General features: G+C 43.8%; 1 protein-coding gene across 3 annotated transcripts in view; it reads right to left on the bottom strand.

Annotated features, from left to right (window-relative positions):
- Window positions 1-21,512, bottom strand: part of ntrk3b (neurotrophic tyrosine kinase, receptor, type 3b) — a 131,214-nt gene that overhangs the window by 103,367 nt on the left and 6,335 nt on the right. For all 3 annotated transcript variants that reach the window (XM_057016324.1, XM_057016317.1, XM_057016332.1), the window contains exons 2-3: window positions 5,267-5,341; window positions 1,682-1,753 (exon numbers count right to left, since the gene is read on the bottom strand). In XM_057016324.1, the coding sequence (XP_056872304.1) occupies window positions 1,682-1,753; window positions 5,267-5,341 (147 nt within the window). The remainder of the gene's footprint in view (window positions 1-1,681; window positions 1,754-5,266; window positions 5,342-21,512) is intronic.

The raw sequence follows: 21,512 nt of genomic DNA, 5'->3' as shown, positions 1-21,512 counted from the left end.
TGCTCAAGAGTACCTCGGCAGTGCTCCAGAGGTGCCCTGACTCCTCCAACTACATCGGGGCTTGAACCAAGAGCCCAGAAATGTCAGCATTGCCTCATGTCTTTCCGGATCCAGTCTGGTTCCAGTGTGTTATGGCATCATACCCTGCAGCCGGCCAATAGAGGGCCTCGTTTGTCCATTCTATTGTGCAGAATGTCAATCAGACAGGAAGTTAGGACTTCATCCAGCAAATACACAAACGTTGTTCGGCAACGCCTGTCAGGAAACTGCTGCCTGTCAAGGTGCATAACTTCACTCCTGCAACCACTAAATGATGCAAGGAACATGTATGGAATCACGAAGCAGAGTGTTAATTGGAAAGGCAGTTTGAGGTCGTTAATAAGAATCATCAGCAGTGATGTCAGAGCTGTTGTCCAAACACGAGAAGGAGAGCTTCAGATCTCACAGAGGAACGGGTCTGAAGACTCGAGCTTGACACAGTCATCAATGAGGTCCTTCTGAAGCTAAGCTTAGTCATAATAATTCATCTCCTTTTACATCATCAACTTGCGTCACCTAGCAACCAGCAATTTGCATCGAGGAGCACTCTCGTGGATGGTCTGGGCTTTGGCTGTGAATGCTCCACAGCGAAGGCAAAATAATTTACTCAAAATTTCACTTCTGCATCTATGCACGTGTTCATCCCAGATGGGTGGCTTTTTCTCTGCCTCTATTTTTTGTTTTCCTTCCACTTGTTTGGATAATCAGTAACAACAGGTCTGCAGCCATGTTTCTCATGAGTGAGAGGAACCGAGCACAGCATTGTCCGTTCACGCACCTCTGTGAAGACGGTTTCCATCAAACAGCACAGTCATGTTTACCAAATAGAGGAGTGGGAGAACGTGGTGGGAAGGTCATGAAAACTGCATTTTTTATGTATTCTGGGAGAAATGCAAAATGAAATGAGGCTCTAAACCCCTTTTTTGAGGGGGGTTGGGGGATAGAAAACACTGTGTGCATGCACACCACAGCACGTGCACACCGAGACTAACACATTTTGCACATGATCCAAACGTGTACATAAAGACCAGAGTTTATTTTCAAATTCACTTCATGATTTGCTGCCGTCTGTTTCTCTCTCACAGGGAACGTGCCGCACATCTTCAAGCCTAATGGCAGTAATTGAAGTGTAGAGCGTCTGAACTCTTATCTGACAGCTGAAAATTGTGCAAAGCAGTGGGCACAGGTAAAAGAAGTTCCACACCGTGTTTACTCTGGGAAAATTGAGGAATAACAGGCTGTCAAACCTGGTGACACATCAGCCTTTGTTAAAGAAATTGCCTTGTTCTTCGCCCAGCTCTCTGATGATCGGCCACCTCCTTAAATTGTCCATTTGGCGCGCACGCGCTAAATAGAAGTGCATCTTTGGCATGTTACTCAGCTGAAGCACAAAGAGCCGCAGCAGATAGGAATCCAATTATCCCAGGGAAATAATGGATGTCTCATTTAAGATGTGCGGCCGTTGCAACAGTAATAGCAGCGCCACAATTTCCCCAAAGCCAGTCACGATCAACTGCTTCATCTTCTGCTCCACTAATTCATCCAGAAACATGTTGCAAAGTGTCAAGTGTCGCTCGTCTGAGCGGCTCCTTTCAAGGTACAGGGAAACGTAGCTGTCACGGACAAAGAGGCTTTTACTCACATGTAGCGCAGGTTGGAATTCTGAGCAAAGGCACGGGGCTGGATCACCTTCAGGTTGCAATTCATGATCGTTCTGAAATGATAAATCATACAAAAAAAGATGAACTGTGAAGTAAACAAAGGCATTTCCTTTCCTTTGTGTGTGGGACAGGTTATCATAGCACTGCATCAAGGACTTTTTTTTTTCTTCTTGTAATTTCCCTCCTCATCAATTAAATTTAGGTATGCTTTATCATGCGTCAGTGAATCGGATCTTCTCTTTTTATTTGAGATTGAATAAAAGTGGATCTCACAAAATGGCACCCTCGTAGTCAAAGAGCAATAATAGAGAGCTGGCCAAGACGTTGCCGTCTGTGATCTGTTACAGTCCACTGTAACCAATCACAGCACGTCCTTGTCTCTTCTTATTACTTTAACTCCTCTGTGCATGTGCATGTGCATGTGCTCAGCCTGTGGAGATGGAAACTCGCTTTGAACCACCGCTCATAAAAGATTTGTTAACTTGTGTGTCCTTAAAATGAAGCGAGCGAAACTTCTGATTAAAACATGAATGCTAACGCGTCCCTTCATACTGTGAACTTGCACCGAGATTAAAAAAAAAAAAAAATCTAAAGTAATTGAATCCTCATTTTGCTGGAGACAAAATGGACTCGTTTCATGGAGTCCTGGAGTTCCCGTTGCTCTGGTTTAAGGAGCTCTTCTGCACTACAATGGTAATGACTTTCTAATCTCTCCCTACAACTTCAGCGGCCGTCTCCTCACGCAGAGCTCTGATTATGACACGAATGTTGCTTTTCATCGCCCAAAACTTGCAGAAGCAGAGCTTCAAAAGTATGATTGGTCCCCTTGAAGCCCATAGTGAACTCTGAGCGCTGGTGTTTCCTGTCCGTGGTGACGACAGTGGGATTTAATCAGAACATGCAGTTTGTTTTGTTTTCCCTGTTTAAAAGCACAATTTAAATCCTCAGATTTTTGTCCCATTCAGTCTTTTTTCTGGAGCACAGGGGACTAAAAAGAACCAGTCTTTATGTTTGTGTTGGGAGGTTTAGCAAAGTCCTCAGACAGAGGACAGAGACAGAGAAGTTAGTGAAGCTTCAGACCTGTCTTAAAGACATAAAGTCCTGGATGTCTTCAAATTTCCTCCTCCTTAACCCAGGAAAAACTGAAAAAAATGCTGCAGCCAGAGTTCTGACAGGTATTGACAAAAGAGATCACATGACTCCTGTACTGGCGTCTCTTCATTGGCTGCCCGTTAAATTTAGAATAATTTTTAAAACCCTTCTTCTGACCTACAAGGTCCTCAGAGGCCTAGCTCCATCCTACCTGGAGGAGCTAGTGATAGCTTACCAGCCCAATAGACCGCTCCACTCTCAGAATGCTGGTCTACTTGTGGTTCCCAGAGTCTCTAGGAGTAGAATGGGGGGCCGAGCATTTAGCTACCAGGCCCCCCTGCTATGGAACCAGCTCCCTGTCCAGGTACGGGAGGCTGACTCCATCGCTACTTTTAAGATTAGGCTTAAAACCTACCTCTTTGAAAAAGCTTATTGTTACTAATTCTGTAGTTCCAGTTACTATCATAGACAGACAAATTATCATACTTAGGGGGTTGTGTAATCGTTAGGTCACATCTTAGCTATGCTGCTATAGGCCGAGGCTGCCGGGGTCCGGAAACATGATCACCTGACAGTCCTCTGTCACCCCCCCCCCACTGGGTCATGGTTTCCTCTCCTCTCCTCTCCTCTCCTCTCCTCTCCTCTCCTCTCCTCTCCTCTCCTCCTCCTCATCAAGCAGACTAGTTATGCTGATTCCTGTGTAGTTTTTCTGCTTCTCCCCCCCCCGCTCTATTTATGTACAGGTATCACCGCCTTCGGAGCTGCATGATAGGCCCTGGGATTCTGGAAAGCGCCTTGAAACAATTTTGATTGTATAAGACGCTATATAAATAAAGATTGATTTGATTTGATTTGATTTGATAAACACTCATTTCACTGCACAAGATAAAAATTTCAATCAATTGGTCATTTTATCCATCTAAAAAAGGATAGAGCCTGGTTTATTTTTCATATTGTCGAAAATCCTTTTCAGATTTGGCCCTGAATGAGCTGTGGGTGATTTTATCGGGAGGAGCATTAAAGCATCAAAATGTGCTGCGAAGACATGTTGAGAACAGCGATTTTCGAAGTTTCTTACAGAGTTCACCCGAAGTTCTTTCCACGAAAAAATGGGTGTAAAGTTTGTTTCAGGTGAAGCTGAAGCCTGAAAGCAATAAACAATAAAGCGATTTGCTTTAAAATAACATCTGAGCCTGCACTGGGTGCCTCTCACCTGCAGCTGGAGCTTACCTGCACTGCTCTTTAAACACCAATGCTGCATCACGTCAGGTTCTTAGAAGAACCCTATGGGCTTCTAACAAAAGCCCACAGATATGATCAAGAGCAGGGAGTTGGTTCCAAACTGGTATGAAACTGGAAACATATTTAGGATGCTGACTCTCCCACCACAGGCGTGGCTTCTACAACGGGAGTTGAGGTGAGACAAATTCCTGAATGAGGTAATTCCATAGATGTGTTGTTGTGTAATGTAAAACTTTAATCTAATGCTTTTTGTTAATGAAGCTTAAATGATCTTGAAGGACAAAGACTGATGGACGCTGTGGGAACCAGTGGATCCACACTGGCGAGTGGTTTTGAAACTTTTTTATGTTGTTTAGGTCTTTGTTGTTTTTTTAAAAGATTCCATAAAGCAGAGAATAAAGCCGAGATGCGACGCCTTAAACTTTAGATGACTGTGGTGAAGAAGGAGCAGAGCAAACGCGCTAACAGAGCAAAGGGCTTTTTTACCATATTTCAGGTAAGGGCCTGACTCTAGCTGGGGAGGAGTCAGCAACAGGAGAGAGGCAGCGGTAATGAGAAAAATGCTAATTTAGCGGTGGAGATATTACATTTGGCCTCCCTGATGAGGGATCAAGCGGATCAGGGGAGAGGCCAGTTCTAACTTTGGATGGCAGGGGAGAATAAGGCTCTCAGCTGGGAGGGAGAGGAGGTGGCTGAGGGTGGAGTGGAGGTCTGAGAGGAAAGTACGTGATGGCAGTGGAGAGAAAGGAGTGTATCATTGGTTTATGCAAGAAACAGATGTGCATTTCAAAGGGGGAAAAAAACGGCAGGGATTCGTAATTTAATTCTCCCTGCTGCTTTGTGGCATTATTTGATCAGTGGCTAAGCAAAGCGAAGGGGTTGTTCCGCCAGTGTGGGTCTGTGGAGAATTAAAAGCTTGTTTAAAGCTCAGCTTGTGTTAGGATCTTTTTTCCTCGCCACACACACCACTGCAGCACTCTGTCATCTCCTCGGAGAATTAACCGGGATTTTGTCGCATTGGACATGGAATCCTAAATCGTTGGCGACGGTATCGCTGTAGCCACTCGTGCTCCAAGCTGAGTCAACCCTCATCTCCCGAGATGAGCAACATGGTGCCACGCAGAGATTAACGGCGATACGGTTGCCCCTGCCACCCCCGAAATCTGTAACGCAGTCAAGAGACGAGGACATTTTTGTCCTTCCTTCCTTCCTGCTGCAGATAAAACACTCACAGTCTCTGCAGTCCGGTGTACAGCTCCATATCCACGTCCTTCAGAGTCTGCAAGCCCGTCCAGTTCTCTATGTGGCTGCAAACACAAAAGACAAAGTAAATAGTTAATGATAGTTTTCATCCGAGGGGAAAAGGGACCGAATCAAAGCCAACGTCGGTTTCCAGGCATCTGCGTGCCGTCAAAGGTTTGCAATCCAAATTTATTTAAATTGTAATTACTGTCACAGCACTCTGCTGCTCTCTGATAGTTTTATTTGCCACGAGGCAGCTTTTGAAGTTTAATTTGTGAGAGAGGGGGGAAAAAAAAGAGCAGACCAATAAGCAGCTCAAATGACTTTTGCTATCACCACCAAAAAGTGAAGGCCTTATACGCAGGCATGCTGCAGCTTTGCTCCTGATTTACTGTTCTGGAAATAAAAGGCTGCATGTGTGGAGCACACAGGTTTCAATTAGGCTGGGGAGATGAGGAGATGGTGGTTTACTCCGCCAAAGCAAATTATGACTGAATACAACAGGGAACGTCTGCCTAAATGTCACATTTCAAATCAATGCCACCACAATGCCAGTTGTGCTCATATTGTGTCCTTGCCATCTGAATAATTGCCATTTCTCTAAGCTTCCACTGCGACAGGAGCTCAGATCACACGAGTCAGGCGTCCCCGCTAGCAAGGGAGGGCAAAAACTGTGCCCTGGCAAAAACTGTGCCCACAGCGGGGGCTAAAATTAAATCCGATGTGCGGCTTCAATTGCCTTTTAGTTGGAGCCGCAATAGCGTTAATTCCAGCTAGCAGTGCGAAACCTTCATTGCATCTGCAGTAGCGTTGAAATTACTGGAGCTGCTTTTTTCTGCCACTTTAATGAGACACAGAGAGCAATGGCTAATTTCAGCTAATTACTGTGTAATTGTTATCACATGAAAGAGCCTTTGGAGGCTACATTTATATGTTCTCAGCATCCTGTTATGGAAACGTCTAGTTTCAGTTCAGATTTACTTTCTATCCTGCTCTCCTCTCTATGGCTTTAACAGCGTCGTCTATTTATACAGTTTATTCAGGCTCATTTGGTTTAGCATTTATGCTACTACTCAGAGCTGGACAGTCTCATTTCAGCTAGTCTTCCTTGCTTAGATTTGTTTTTGAGGAGAAAGCTGTGAGCTCAGACGGATGGGGAGCGTCCCGACATCTTGGGTACAGCATTCCGCGAGCGTAAAGGAAGCTGGTAAAATTGGCCAAAGAGAAAAAAATGTGCCATCCAAACTACAACTGGTCCCAGAAACACACTGCAAATGTTGAGCAGAGGAAAAATTCTTCCGCATAGAGCATTAATTGAACATCTGAGGTGCTGGAAAATACTAAGCGGAGAATGAAACAGCGTGACTGATGATATTTTTCGGCGGAAAGGTCAGAGGTCAAAGAGATTGTGTAGTTACACAATCAAGATTTTCTACATTTTCATGCAGATTTGATAGAAATGAAGGCACTGCAGGAGGAAATCTGAGTAAAATAAGAGAGAGAACAAAAACCAACACAAACAGACACCGAGCCTGAATCACGGTCTCAGTTGAGGCTCCTTTTCCACATTTTTAACTTTCTCATTCAGTACAACCTGTATTTTGTCCTAATTGAAGAGGTTTTGACTATGAGACATTTACTTTTATGGATTTTTTACTTTGGCTGAGCTAAAAAGTGCTGCTGAATTCAGACTATTTTCCTCAATATGTTTAGAGAGAAATGTAACAAGCAGACTGTTGTTTCAAATTCAGAACCATCAGTGAAATAAGATGAAGCTACGCAGGTTTTTACTTTATTTTTTTTCACTGTCCAGTCATTCATCAAGGGGAGAAAAAAAAGGCTAAAATTTGCTAAATTGGTCAATTTTACAGTGGATACACAATAACAGTTCACCCAGACCTGAAATGATTTTGCCTGGACAAAGATTTCCAGTCCAGTCATAATGAATCCCACGCAGAATTTAGATTTAAGCAAAGACAATTTTTTAAAAAGCCATGCGCGCTCTTTCTCCCGGCTCTGTTATTTCAGCCTTAAATGCTTTGTTACTTCTAATTTATGGCAATCCTTTCCTCTAGAAAGGTTTTGTAAATACATTGGCCACAGCAGGCTTTGATTAATAACTGCTGAGAACAGAGAAAATGAGGGGCATTCTATCTGAGCAAACTGCTCCTGCAGCATCTAAAAGCTCGCTCCGCTAACACACGGGGATATGAAATTACAAGCATGTTCCATCTGCTTCAGAAAATGGCCTCCAACAAAGTACAAACTGTACTGGGTGGCAGGGTGGTCCGGTGCTGGAGGAGAACACGCTGGAAGCAAACAGTAACAGATTCCTTCCCAGCAACAGCCATCTGTTGTGTTGCAGTGGCCCTGGGATACGAACTCTAGCCCAGCGTCTATTGTGTTAATGAATATGCTGCTCTTTTGCTTCTTTGTTGGGGGAACCCAGCAATCGTGAGCGACGAGGCAGCCAGAGAGCTGCAGTATTCTGATCTGAACATTAGAAACTGGAGAGCCTATCTGCTCCGCCCTGACAAATGCTGGTGAAGTGTGGAAGTATATTAGTTTAAAAAAGATGGAAAATATAGCAACCGTGTGAACGAGGGAGGAGTCATTAATGTGTTACTCGGAAGTGAAACTGAAACCTGGACGCAGCTGCAGGAGGATATCAGCAACCAGCTGATGCCAGGATGTGCGTTCCCTAGAATTTATGTAACTTTTAGGATTTTTCACCGTAAAAAACAGCCCAAAAAAAGGCTATTACAATAAGTGTCTCGCAATGTCAGGCTTGGCTTTCTGTAATGTTTTTAAGAAAGAGTTCAACTTTATCACAGACGTGATCTCTCATTCAGACAATCAGGATGTTTACATTCTCCAGACCAGCGGCTCTGTCCCAGTAGACCTTCAGCAACACAACAAGTGTTGATAGCGAGCTAACAAGTTAGCAACCCAGAATTTTTTAGCGTTTTATGTGCAGGCTGGAAATAACCAGGATTCCAAACAGCACATAAAATGCTAAACATTCTGGGTTGCTAACTTATTAGCTCGCTATCAACACTTTTGATTTAATGCATGAGTAGATCAGTATCAGGGATACGGAAATTAAACCTTTTAAAACTCGATTTTAGTGGATATAACATCTTCACAGGAACCTTTCAAGTCCTGCTATGCTCAGATAAAGCATCAGTTTAGTTTTCTGGTGTCATAAAAAACCTGAAACCAAGAAATCTGATCTAGTATCATGTTTTAAACGCTGTTATGTCCAAACTCAAGGTCAATGAGGAATGAATGCGTTTGGTGAACACCAAAAATAACGAAAGACACTTTAATTAGTTTCACTTTTCAGGGTTATGCTTAAAAAAAAAAACAATTAGAACTACATCTTTGTGTTTGCACCATAAATTTAGTCCCCCAACAGCTTCAGTGTTCTGTAACGGGCTGAATTGGAAGCAGATGATTAGCTTTGTCTGCACACACAAAGATTTGTGCCATGATGAAGAGAAGATTCTTTTGACGCTCCGCTGGCGCAAACATGATTCCTGAGCTCAAACGCGATGGTAAAGAGACAGAAGAGATTCCCCGCAAACACAAAACATCATGTTTCCCCCATAATCTCCTCTGATTCTGCCCATTGTTGCAACCTCCGCTGTCTGTCTGTGATTTACGACTTTGTTTGGATGATCTACAATCCTCACACCAGCACCTTAATGGGAAAATGTTTAATAAAATAGAATGTCTCTGGTGGCTTCCCGGGATATTGATCTACATTCTGCCTCCTTCCCTGTTTTCATAGAAACAGAGCAGCACTCTATTGCCCAAACACCTTCGGCTGAGTGCGTGTGTGTGTGTGTGTTGTAGCACTCTACAGTGAAGTAGCACTCCTTGAGATTAAAGGAAATGCCTCAAATCAATCAGATAACCAATCTCTGATTTCTTTCCTAATGGCTCATGAAGGTAAGGGGAAGCTGCACTGGAGAGATTTTGCTGGAAGATGCACATAAAACACGCTGGCAAGACAGAAAAAAAAAACAGGGACAAGGGTTGCTTGATATCCCGAGCTTCTAAACGGGAGTCAGGTATCACGGTGGCTGTGGTCGGGCCCACTGAGACACACTCACCGTCTCTGTAGACTCAATCACAGACAGACAGATGCAGCTAGCAGCCTGCTACCTCATGTATGAGTCTGTGAAATCGCATCCAGCCTCCATCTGTCGGACAGAATCTGATTATAAAATGGCCTCCGACCACGGTGTTAACATACGTAGCCGACTGAGGTCGTCTTCTTTCCCAGCCAGGAAATTCTTAGCGTACATAAATGTGTACGACAGGAAAAGTGACAGGAAATCTTTGGGACTAAAATTGATTTCGTCCTGGTAGAGATACAGAAATGGACTCCATGAGTGAAAATATATGAAATGAGTGGATAATGAGCCATTTAGTCTGAATTCTATTTGCAGCAGAAAGCCTGTGTGACAATATGATAGTGATGAAAATGTGACAGGTCAAATAGGCCAAATCACAGCTTGGTTAGAAGAAGAAATAGTTCCTCTGCGCAGAGACGGAACCGCATCAGAGACTGTAAAAGCAGCGACAGACGGAGGTGTGAGGGAGACGTTTCAGGACACCAGAGGGACGTAAATTACAAACAATTTTATTTATACAAGGTTTTTATATCTTCCTGGGAAAAGATGGCGTCAGTTACGGACCAATATTGTCGGCTAAAGTACTAAATGTGGTTCTCAGGAGACCTGACCTTCGCTCTGGCTGCAACAATACCCGTGCAATAAACTGAAGACTCTGAAATGATGACTACACATTCTATATTGTATTTCTGGACTGAGAACCTTCACAGAAATTCTACATTGCAATATATATACGTGTGTCTGTGTCCTCATTTTAATCTCATTGTGCGGGAAAAAATAGTCTGAACATCGTATTTATCACACATGGTCCGTTTTTTATTTTTTGTTGGCCAATAAAATGCTTCATAGTTGCGGCATATTGCAATTATTTAGTCGCGAGTACATCAAAACTGGACTGTTGAGCCTAGATCAGGTTGATTCAGGCCACAACTTGGAAAAATGTGTATTCAACAGTCGCTGTTACGATTGAGCTAAAATCAGCCTCAGTCTGAGTCCATAAATCAGCATTAATGACATCAAATTGGCACCTTTTAGAGAAGCTTTGATGTTATGACTGTCCTGTTTGAAGCAAGCATCTGATATTCTGGTTTTATTCTGGTTCTACACCTCCAGTTAAAGTCACCAAATGCTGATAAGAACTGGAAGTGTTCGTATAATTATAACCCATCAGATGGGATCATGTTAAAACCAAATCAATCTGCCTCCCCAACACGACGTTAGTGCTGTGCTCCTCTGACGCCTGGTCGGGGTCATCAGACCATGGTGTTTAAGCACTCTCGCTGTCTCTTGTGCTCTCCTGAATGGTTCTGTGTCACTGGTTCTGAGGCACAGTCCTGGGAGAAACTACCTGAGCTTCTGTCAGTGTTTACCACCGGTGCAGCCAACCCACAGCAGATTTTTGGCAGGGCTGAACATCGTGGGAGCACTGCTCCGTGAGCTGAAAGGTATCAACTCGTTCCACACGACAGAGTCCAGCATTTCTGCCCAAAATGGGAATGATGGTAATTAGCCTGCCGTTTTGTTAAGTGTCATCATGCTAGGATTGTCCCTCCATCCCGCTCAGAATCAGAGTATGAGAGATGTTTTAGCTAATCGTGGTTAAGGTAATCTGCCATCTTTATTAGGAACAAAAAAGACGCACCATTGTTGCTAACTAGCGCTGTGGGTAAAACTTGAGAGGAGGAAGGTTTGTTCCAAACCTCCTCATTGGAAGGATCTCTCACTGAGCCATAGAGCTAATCAATTTTTTTCACAATGAAAAAAAAAAGAACGATAGTGCTGGATAATGAGCTCTGCTGTTAAGTGTTTGATTTAACTTTCACACTGGAGATGATTGCTGAAACCCCAGTGCTTGGCGATTCAAGTGTGCTACCGATGTGAATGCGAAAAAAAGGGGGGGGCGGGGGGACGCAGGTGAGACCGTTGACTTTCTGCCACGCTTTCGTTTTTTATCTGTGAAAATGGAAGCAAATGCTTCAAAGAACGCAAAGAAACACCGAAACGTGGGGGAAGAGGAGGTCCTCGGAGGAAGGAAATGATCCGTGTTGTTGCTAACCAGGGTCACAGTGGGATGAACACGTCCCAGCTGCTCCAGCAAATGACTTCATTCATTTGGTAAACACACCGAGATAGGACCCTAGGTCTGATCACTCTTTAAACATGGTGGTGGAGGGCAGGCTCAAGGCTTCCTGCTGCTGTCAGCACTTCCAGCTCCTCTTAGGGCTTCCTGGCCCGCTGAGCATGATACTGCTTAATCCAATAAGTGATTATATTGTATAACACTGGATATCTGCCAGTCCTGCCCTATGGAATGCAAATGTAGCGCAGAGATATACAGCAAAGAGGTGAATAATACAGCTGCAGTCTTGTTGAAGCGGACCATCCTGAGCACATGATGCCAGAGTAAGGAAAAGTGGGCCACGGCCAGACAGCAGAGGACAGGACAGGCCAAGATAAGCTACATTTGGGCTGACTGAGCAGCAAAGGGGGTATAGAACAGAACTAAAGCGATATGATGGGATAAAGCGTGACACCATGTCAAGAAAATGATGTACAATTGTACTCCTTATTGCTGATGTTTGGCCAGAAAAGGGATCGACTCTTTCTAATATGTGTTACCAATAAAAAGGACAATATGATGGCGATGTCTCATGGATATTTATAATGAGGGACGCTTCCTGACTGTGTTGATCAGGACCTGCTGGGACTGATGTGGCACTTTACATTTTATGGTCCCTCCCACCTCTGTCCTCCACTACTGTGACTTATGAGCCAACTACTTATCTGCAGCCGAGCTTTATGCTAACAAGCCGCCGTATTCCGTGTCCAAACACCATCTTCAAATCAATTTGAAAGGCGTTTTTATCTCGGCCTTCATGTTGAGACCATCCATCATCACCGCAGATACGAGGAAGGAGATGAAGAGAGGTTGTTGACAGGTAGAAGAGGAAAAACTACAGGGAGTTTTTTGAGTGCTGAGGTGCATTTGAGCTTTGATTGCAGATTATGTTGCCATCTGCTGTCACTGGTGGTCATTCTGTGGGCGGCAGCCATCACGTACGGGACACGTGCACTGTCAGCCGCTGCTGTTTCTGGAATAAAGACGGGTCCCTGAAGGCCGGAGCTTCACAGCAGGATAAGTCCAACCCTGGCACAGAACCTGGCTTACGGCACCAAGAGTGGATTAAATGTTCCACACACGTCCTTCATGGAGCTCGTCTCCTCCAATTTTAGGATATGATAAATCTGCAGCTCAGGGGCATCTCTCCTGGAGAATTCAATTAGGGAAAAAAGGAGTAGAGGTTCACAGTGATATTAGGGAACTGATATTAGAGCTCCTCTGCTCTCCCAGTAATGAACCGCTCCGTTCCTCCACCGTGACTAGATTGATTTGGCTGGCCGGGCTCAGGGTTCATCGTCTCTTTAAAGTCACTCTCAAAAGGCCGGGCGCCATTGTGAGGGGGAGAAAGTCCAAAGTGCAGTGATGAACAGCACAGCGCGGACCGAGGGGCAGCCAGCAGATGGCGGACAACACGCCGTGATAACCTTTGAAGGAGTCTGTGATTTCTCATAAGCCGACAGGACTTGACGGCTCTTTTGTATGCAGACCAGATCAATAATTCTGTTCAGTAATTACTTCACATCTTAATTATCAATTAGATGCACTCTGATTGACCTGCCCCTGATTTTCTCTCCCCGTGAATGGAATTTAATCACAATACGAGACCATGTCGGTTGCTTCTGAAGGTGAAGCCCACGTCAGCCGTCCTCACCGGTAATCTGCATTCTGTCCACCTGAAGTTTAGATCAGTTCACAGTGCTAAGAGCGAGTCTCGGGTGTGTAATTGTGCTGTTATAAATGGGATAATTAGCTGTAATATATCTGATAAGACTTTTTATGAGATTGCGTGACGAAGGCTCCAACAATTATGGACCAGATGAATTACCTGTGTTCGCTGTGCATCTTCAACACGCTCTGATGCGTATCTCCGTTGGTTATGGATCTTAAATGCCCCAGTTGATAGCATTGTTGCTAATGTTTTGCTAATGTTTTGCGGTTACTTTGGGCTCCATATCCATCAAACACTTTAGCAAATTAACTTTGAGCTGCACAGTTAGACACAATACGAAGTTCAATTATCTGGCTATTATATTTTTTGAATACTGAGCTCCTCCTTCATTTTTCTAATGGACATTTAGGGAGTCAGAATCTGTAAAATGTCTGCACATCTTTCCAATCCAGCCAGTTGCATCTCTGGAGGGAAAAAATTTAATTATTGAGGATCTGAGGGTGAAATACTCTCCAGCGCAGCATTCCTGCCTGACAGAAGTCCAGCTCCATCTTCCAGTTAATGACATTTAAAGATCTCATCGCTGCAGCGTTATCGCCCACCGTTTGTTCTCTGCCGTGAACTTTGACCTTTATGACCTCTGGCTTGTTGTGTTGATTTTTGATTAGTATTTTTGTGTGTGTTTCTGTGCTCTGTCCCTCTCCTCTCCTCTCCTCTCCTCTCCTCTCCTCTCCCCCTCCCTCTCCTTCTCCTCTCCTCTCCTCTCCCCCTCCCTCTGCTCTGCTCTGCTCTGCTCTGCTCTCCTCTCCTCTCCTCTCCTCTCCTCTCTCTCCTCTCCTCTCCTCTCCTCTCCTCTCCTCTCCTCTCCTCTCCTCTCCTCTCCTCTCCTCTCCTCTCCTCTCTCTCTACCCAGCCCCCCATCAGCAGGAGGGTCCCCCTACATGAGCCTGGTCCTGCTCAAGGTTTCTTCCTGTTAAAGGGGAGTTTTTCCTTGCCACTGTTGCTTGTCTGGGGTTATGCCCTGGGATTCTGGAAAGCGCCTTGAAACAATTTTGATTGTAAATGACGCTATATAAATAAAGATTGGTTGAGATTGATGATGGGGAAATAATGTTAGCTTTATTGTTGGTGGGCTTTTTCCAGCACAAAGGTAGAAGCTGGTTGGGCTGCAGAACACCAACAACTGAGGTTCTTTACTCAGCAGCAGAGTGAGATGAATCATTCGGATGATTAACTAAGAAGAATTTAAAGTTAGCCGAATGCTTTCTCACAATGTTTCTGTAATTATCAGCAGTTTATCATTTAAAAACTTCATTTTCACTGTAGCTTCTAAAATGCATCCATCCATCCACTCATTTATTAATTTATTCATCCACTGATTCATTTAGCCACCCATGATTCATCCATCCACCATCCATACATTAGCCATCCATCCATCCATCCATCCATCCATCCACCCACCCACACACCCATCCATCCATCCATCCATCCATCCATCCATCCATCCATCCATCCATCCATCCATCCATCCCCATCCATCCCCCCCACCCATCCATCCACCATCCATCATCCATCCATCCATCCATCCATCCATCCATCCATCCATCCATCCATATATATTAAATCCATCCACCATCCATCCATCCATCCATCCATCCATCCATCCATCCATCCATCCATCCATCCATCCATCCATCCACTAGGTTTTGTGCCACAGGGAGACGTGCCTGGACCTGATGTGTTTGGGTCCTGGAGCAGCTGAAGAGGACACAGGACAGGAGACCTTGTCCAGGTCCTGTGAGCAGACTGGATCAGCCTGCAGCTCGTGAAGCATGAAACGCTGAGCTCATTTCACTAACAGCACTGACAGTTCATCAGAGCACAAAAGTCCTCCTTCACGTTAAAGGGGATCAGCATCGTGACTCTCAGACGTAAATCGGGTGTAAAAGTAAAGCAAAATGAACCCAGTATTGGAAAATATCTAGTTCTTTACAACAGTAATGGTATTCCACACACTCCCTCCTCATTCCTTATTTTGAGAAATCCAATTTTGTGACTGGCTCTTAAAAATGCTCTCCTATACTTATAAAATAATTAAGGTGACAATGCAAAAACTAAAAATTGGACTTGCCTGGATAATAGTGTTGCACCTCCTTTAAGTGTTTTATAGTTGCTCTTGTCTAAAACACATCAAATGAGACGCTGTAAGCACTTAATCAAGCCTTAATATGAAAATAATGTAAATAAACAGGCCATTCAGATTCTTCTCAGTGAGCCTGTAAAAATGAGCTAAGGGGGTCCCCATAAACAACTACAATATTTGTTCCCCTGACAAATATGCATTTAATCTGGCAGGAAACCTCCTATCCCACTGGTGCGTCACGCTGCCATTGAAGATGTGCTGACATGTCTGCCCATAATAACCCCTCTGTTGTTCATAAAGAGCAACAACATTGACCAAAGAGTACAAGATCAAATGCATACCTCACGATATCGACCTTCACAACTGGGTGTATGACATCAATTTTTCAGTCATATACAAAAGCCAAATTGGGTGGTCACATGGTCCACCATCATGCTTATTTCTTGCCTTGTACTAAACAGCAATGTTGGGAAGTAACATGAGTTATGGGGCCCTATGGTCATGTTTTTGTATACGTTGAAGAGACTCTAGTAATTTAGTTACATGTTTCTGGAAGCTTAATAGATCTGGAGGGAGAGACAGAGTCCAGGTACATCAGCGGAGGGAACAAACAGGGCTGGTTTCCTGTCAACCCGCAGGTATCAGGCTTAAGGGAAAAGCTTGGGGTTAATGTGAATCATGTGGGCGACATCCTCCCACCTGCCTGTTTGTGCTAATTAAAGTCCCCGGTAAATAAGCATTTTCCACATCGACGAAGGCGAGACTGAATTTACACCTGCAAAAACAGAAGCCACAATCACGGCAGGAATGAGACACTGTGATATTTAGCCAGGTGTCAAAATAACAGGATGCTGCTTTAGCAAGAACACGAAAACTGGTTAACGGGGTTGACAGCCAGCAAGGTGTCCTGCCTTTGTAAAGTTAAACACAGCCCAGCACAGATAGAGCGCTGCTGGGACTGTTTTTATTTAAAATTTTTAGTCTAAGATGGATGAGAGAGCTTAGCGCCGCATCCAGATTTAATTTACTTGGCTGGAAACAGGTTAGAGGCTGTTAAAAGAAGATTGCTCATAATGTTTTACCGCCAGCCGAGCTAACATACTGTGTAGATTCTTGGAATTTTATAAAAGCTTAGCTGAATATGTTACTAATATCGGAGGAGATGTCTAAAAAGGATTAAAACAATTAGTTTCTTGTGTTTCAGCAACATTTCTCTAACTTGGTTCTGGACTCAGATTTTCAAGGGGTTTCTTTCATGTATCTATAAAGTGCCGCACCTTTTAAATGTTTCAGTCTGGAGGCACCGAGACATAAACATCAGTCAAAAAGAAAGATGCTGCGAAGCTACAGTAGCACATCAGGTGAACATGCTGTTATTTTCACTGACATCAGACAGGCACATAACACTGCCTGACAGCTATAGAACACATGTTCAACTTGTTGGTGAGGAAAATCTTAATGGTAGGAATCTCACCTGCTTCTTGGCTCTTTGTTGCCATGGTTTCCATGGCTTGTGTAACTTGCAGCAAATCTAAAGTCATAAACTGAAATATTGCATTGAAGTATCCGCTAATCCATGACCATAAGCGCCATTTCTCCTCATCCTCGAGATGTTGCCACACACTGGTAGGACAACCTAAAGGCGCATTTTGGTCGTCATGTCTCTGCTTCTTGAGGGCAAAATTTGACTGCAACCTTGCAACTCTAACAAAAATAAAAGCCAAGAATCACTGTTGACGCTGTGCCCAGGGAAAGGACAAATAGACGATTACATTTTAAATAAGAGGAACTTCATCGGCACTATAATGCTCAGAGAGCTGTCCCCACTGTCTCCTCTCTTGCATTTCCAGAGGGGGACAAGTTCATTGTTCCAGCAACTGTAAACACATTAGTGATGCTTGACAGGTGACGCTTCCTCTGGAAATGAAAAGAATCTGCAGTTACTGATGTCGGACGCAGACAGATGCCATGTCAGCCACCAGCGCCGTCAAAGTCACGTCAAAGAATAAATAGCAGGTTACGCGCAGATGCTAATTTAGCTAAATTATCATGACGTCCAGAAATGACACTTTGATAAGCATCCATGCAGGATGCTATCTTCTTAAATCGGAGGGCCCATTTTACCAATGAATTTGCTGTAATGTGTGTGTCATATATATGGGTACATATATTAGGGCTGTCAAGCTGCATTGATGTACGATGATTAATTTCCTGAAATGAATGCATTCATTTAGTTAATGCAATTAACAGGTGCAACCTGTTGCAGCTGATGATCAGCAGAGCACGGAGAGAAAATAAGAACAACCACAAGAGGAAGCCCCTGGCCCACCTGATGGGTTCTAGGTAAAGAGGGAACCTTGAAGTGAAGTGAATCTTTTATTATTTATCCCTCTATTCCCACCAAAATGAAGAGAAAGTTTTTTCTTTTGTTGGGTGCATCGTTGAAGAGCAATCAGGATTAATCTGCAGATTTTGCTGAGATTTAAAAATGATGAAAAACTATTTTTTGATAGTTACGTTTTATATATACTGTAATTTAAATATGAGGTGTATTTGTGGGGTCATTTGGAGGACAAATATTTTTTGGCTCTTTGTTTTTGTTTGTTTGTTTGTTTATTCCATTTGATAGCTAAAGGGAAACAGGGAACTGAAATCAAGTAAAAGCAGAAAAATTGAATCCTGCTGGGCTGGAATCAATACTGTAAATGCTACCATCAACAAGCATAAATTATTAATAATTATTCTGACAGTGTTAGGTCTCTCTCTCTCTCTCTGTATCACTGTCTCTCTCACACACACATTTAAAGGAAAGAGAGTCATATTACAGTAATTGTGCCATTTAAAATAGTCAAACTGCTGTGGGAGGATGTCTTTACAGTAGATAGTGTGTGTGTGTGTGTGTGTGTGTGTTGTGTGTGTGTGTGTGTGTGTGTTGTGTGTGTGTGTGCGTGTGTGTGTGTTCTTGTATCGTGTGTGTGTGTGTGGTGGTGGTGGTGGATACTTCATAAACAGGTGAGAGTGAAGACGACCAGAGTCTGAGCTGAGCAGCAAGGTCACTGCACCATCAGGAAGCCAGTAGAATAAAGCACTGAATCCCTGTGGACCATTTACTTTTAATGTCTTCTCATTTGCCTGAACACAAAGCCCTGCTGGGGTCTCAGAGACCTCCTCTTGCTCTCGGTGCTCTCAAAACCACCTCCACTGGCTGCGAATGATCAGTGAGCAGACATCAATAGCCTGCCCGGCCTGAAATGTTTTAATACAGTGGAATATGCATCAATAGCCAAGAGAAAAGAACATATACAGAGACTTTGCCAATCATTAATGAAGGTCCGCCATACTGCTCAGGGCCTCTTTTTCAGCATATATAATTTACATTTATGTTGGCTAAACAGCAGCATAAAGGCGATCATTTACTGTAGGAAATTACAACCGTACATATCAAGGCGTTTACTGTACGTTCCACCTCTGACGGCATTGGTGGGTCAGTGAGTGGTGAAGTCTGGAGACGCCGGGAACCATAATCAGGTCAACAAGGACCATAAAGACTAACCGCAGATTTGACTTTTCACATACTTTAGCAGCATTAACTGAATAATTCATAACGTCCAGCAAGGAGGTTATATGACAGCCAGAGTCTGTCTGTCTGTCTGTCTGTCTGTCTGTCTGTCTGTCTGTCTGTCTGTCTGTCTGTCTGCTTACGTATGATAAATACTACTATACGCTACCTACTGCACTACAGGCGTGAGTCTGAATATGTGGAGAAATGTCCTGAGGTCTGAGCTCCTGTTACATTTGTTACAATGTTACATTTAAAAAACTCCAACTCTAACCAGGTCATTTGTCATTTTGCCGGTTTGTCCAGGGTTGTTGCTGCGCACACAAACTCTGTGGCGTTGTGTTTTATTCTACCTTGTTTGTAGGCCATGTCTGTGCTACATTCACTCTACAGAGGTACAAAATGAATGGTCGGTCCCCTCACTTGACAACAAATCTTGAACCTCCTGCTCCGCTCAGCCCCCACCCCGACCCCCACCAACCTGGTGCCATGGTGCACTATGGGAAAGTTTGCCACTGCTGCACTTCAGGCGCGCTGGGAGCAGAAACAAGCGACGAAAGAGGAAGCATTAAATATCTCGGCCGGTGTATCAGAACATAATTTCAGTGACGTTAATGGCCAAAGTTTCTGTTATGAAAACGCCATCGAGGGATCACAGAAGCAGGTTAGAAGATCGCGGCTGTAATGTTTGCTGTAACACGTGGGACACTTCATAAAGACGCCATATGGCTGAGTTAACAAGTTCCAAACATGATTTCTATTAGCTCCAGAACGTGCTGTTGTTACAGTATTGGGCTCTGACACGGAGACCTGCGCAGTGATCCGGCAGGTGCCGCAACATGTTCAGTCACACAATAAACCTCCGAGAAGCAACGGACGCCGGCTTTACTGTCACGGCCATTATAAGGAAGGAGTGGTTCTGTGTAGCGGGCTTGGCTCTTCACATGCTGCAGCCCTCTGCTTCAAGGTCACAAGATTGATGAAACTGCATACTTATGAGCAAATTATGACAAAAAAAGATTAGTTAATTGAACAAGAGTCAAAGCAGTGCTTGTAAATATGGTGGTAACTGATTAACTGAAGTTTTTTGTGCTTTTGTTGAGCAACTTTCTGTTTAGGGGGGCTGATAGATCATGTTTGTTCTCCTTTTTGCTTCCAGGACAACTGTTATATTTGTATTATACACACACACGTGTGCTTTTGAACAAACACACATTCCTTAAATGTCAAAGCGAGCCAGATGGTGTTAGCTGGGCCTTACTAAAATGGCAAAAACTGGAGAGGCTTTTGTATTTTCAAGGAATCCTCTGATGGTAAAGTGGACGAATAGAGCGTCATTTGCAGGGCCACTTCATGGGTGCTCGAATGTTCCGAATTTTCCGAATGTTGGGGTGGGAACAAGGGTGGCAGAAGTTGGGCCGGTCACAATTTCCAGACCTTTTGCATCTGAACGAAAGCAGAGCTCCTAATTCTCAGATGGCAGCCGTGGCCTATTTTCACAAAGATGGGCTCATGCAAACTTGATAACATGCTGTGAACAGAGAGAGGAGCCCATCCTGCACCGCCCGAGGTGAGTCTCAGATCCAGCAGGGGGCTTGTGTGGTAAGGACGGCCTAGCACAGGCGTGGGCTAGTGACGCCGCCGCAGAGCCTCGCTGACATTCATGCGAGCTCTGGATTGTTGACGAGAACACGTGAGCCTCCTTAGCTTTCATTTTCAAAGTGCATCTCAAAAGTAAGTTTAAAAATGAATATTAAATGCTCCCTCGAGGAGCTACGAGAGTAATAAAGAGGTTAAAGAATATCCACATAAACACGCATTACAGCAAAACAAAGTGTTACTTTAGGCCCTCATTAGTGCTTAAAAGTCCTCCTAAAATAAAATTAAATGTGTTGATACTGCCATTGTTTGAACCTTTAAAAGTACATTCATACCGTGTGAATGTTATTCTTTTCTTATAGCCAGAAATGTTCCGTAAGGAACGTCGTCTGCTTCTTATAGTCTACTGATGTTTTAAACTACTGCGTGATGACGTCAGCAAAGACCGATACTGGCGCAGACTTTAGCCCCCACTAAATCATCATCAGCTGTTGGAGAGTCCTTCGAGAACCACTTAGGTTTCAGTTTGCATCCGTGCGTCAGGAGCTACGAATCTAAACTGATCGGACATGCGGACACGGAAGATTGGGGTGGATAATTCTCTTCTCACATGCTGTGTTCATTGACAGACTGATTAGGGTTTTATGTGGTCATCGATGATGCCTCTGAAAGACAAGGCAGTGCTAAGAACTGGATGCAAAACTGCAAATTTTGAGGGTTTTTTTCATAAATCAGTAAAAGTCAAGAGCATTTAGCAGCATTATTATGGACAGAAATTTGATTCTGTCTGCTGGGATGTAATTCGGACATCTTCGTTCCCCTCGGCAGATACTCACAGCTGGTTTATTCACCATTCATCTTCACCTTTAATAACACAAAGAAGCCTTATTTACTCTCTGAGTAAACTGAGGGAAACTCAATAAAAAGAGAAGAGCTAAGATTTATATCTGTGTGACAAAGAAACATGAATCTGGAACAGGTGGAGACGAGCTGGGCATCAGA

This window comes from Takifugu flavidus, chromosome 2 (genome assembly GCF_003711565.1).
Source record: "Takifugu flavidus isolate HTHZ2018 chromosome 2, ASM371156v2, whole genome shotgun sequence".
Lineage (NCBI taxonomy): Eukaryota > Metazoa > Chordata > Actinopteri > Tetraodontiformes > Tetraodontidae > Takifugu > Takifugu flavidus.
The sequence above is the reverse complement of the archived record's forward strand: the minus strand, read 5'-3'. Positions and strand labels throughout refer to the sequence as shown.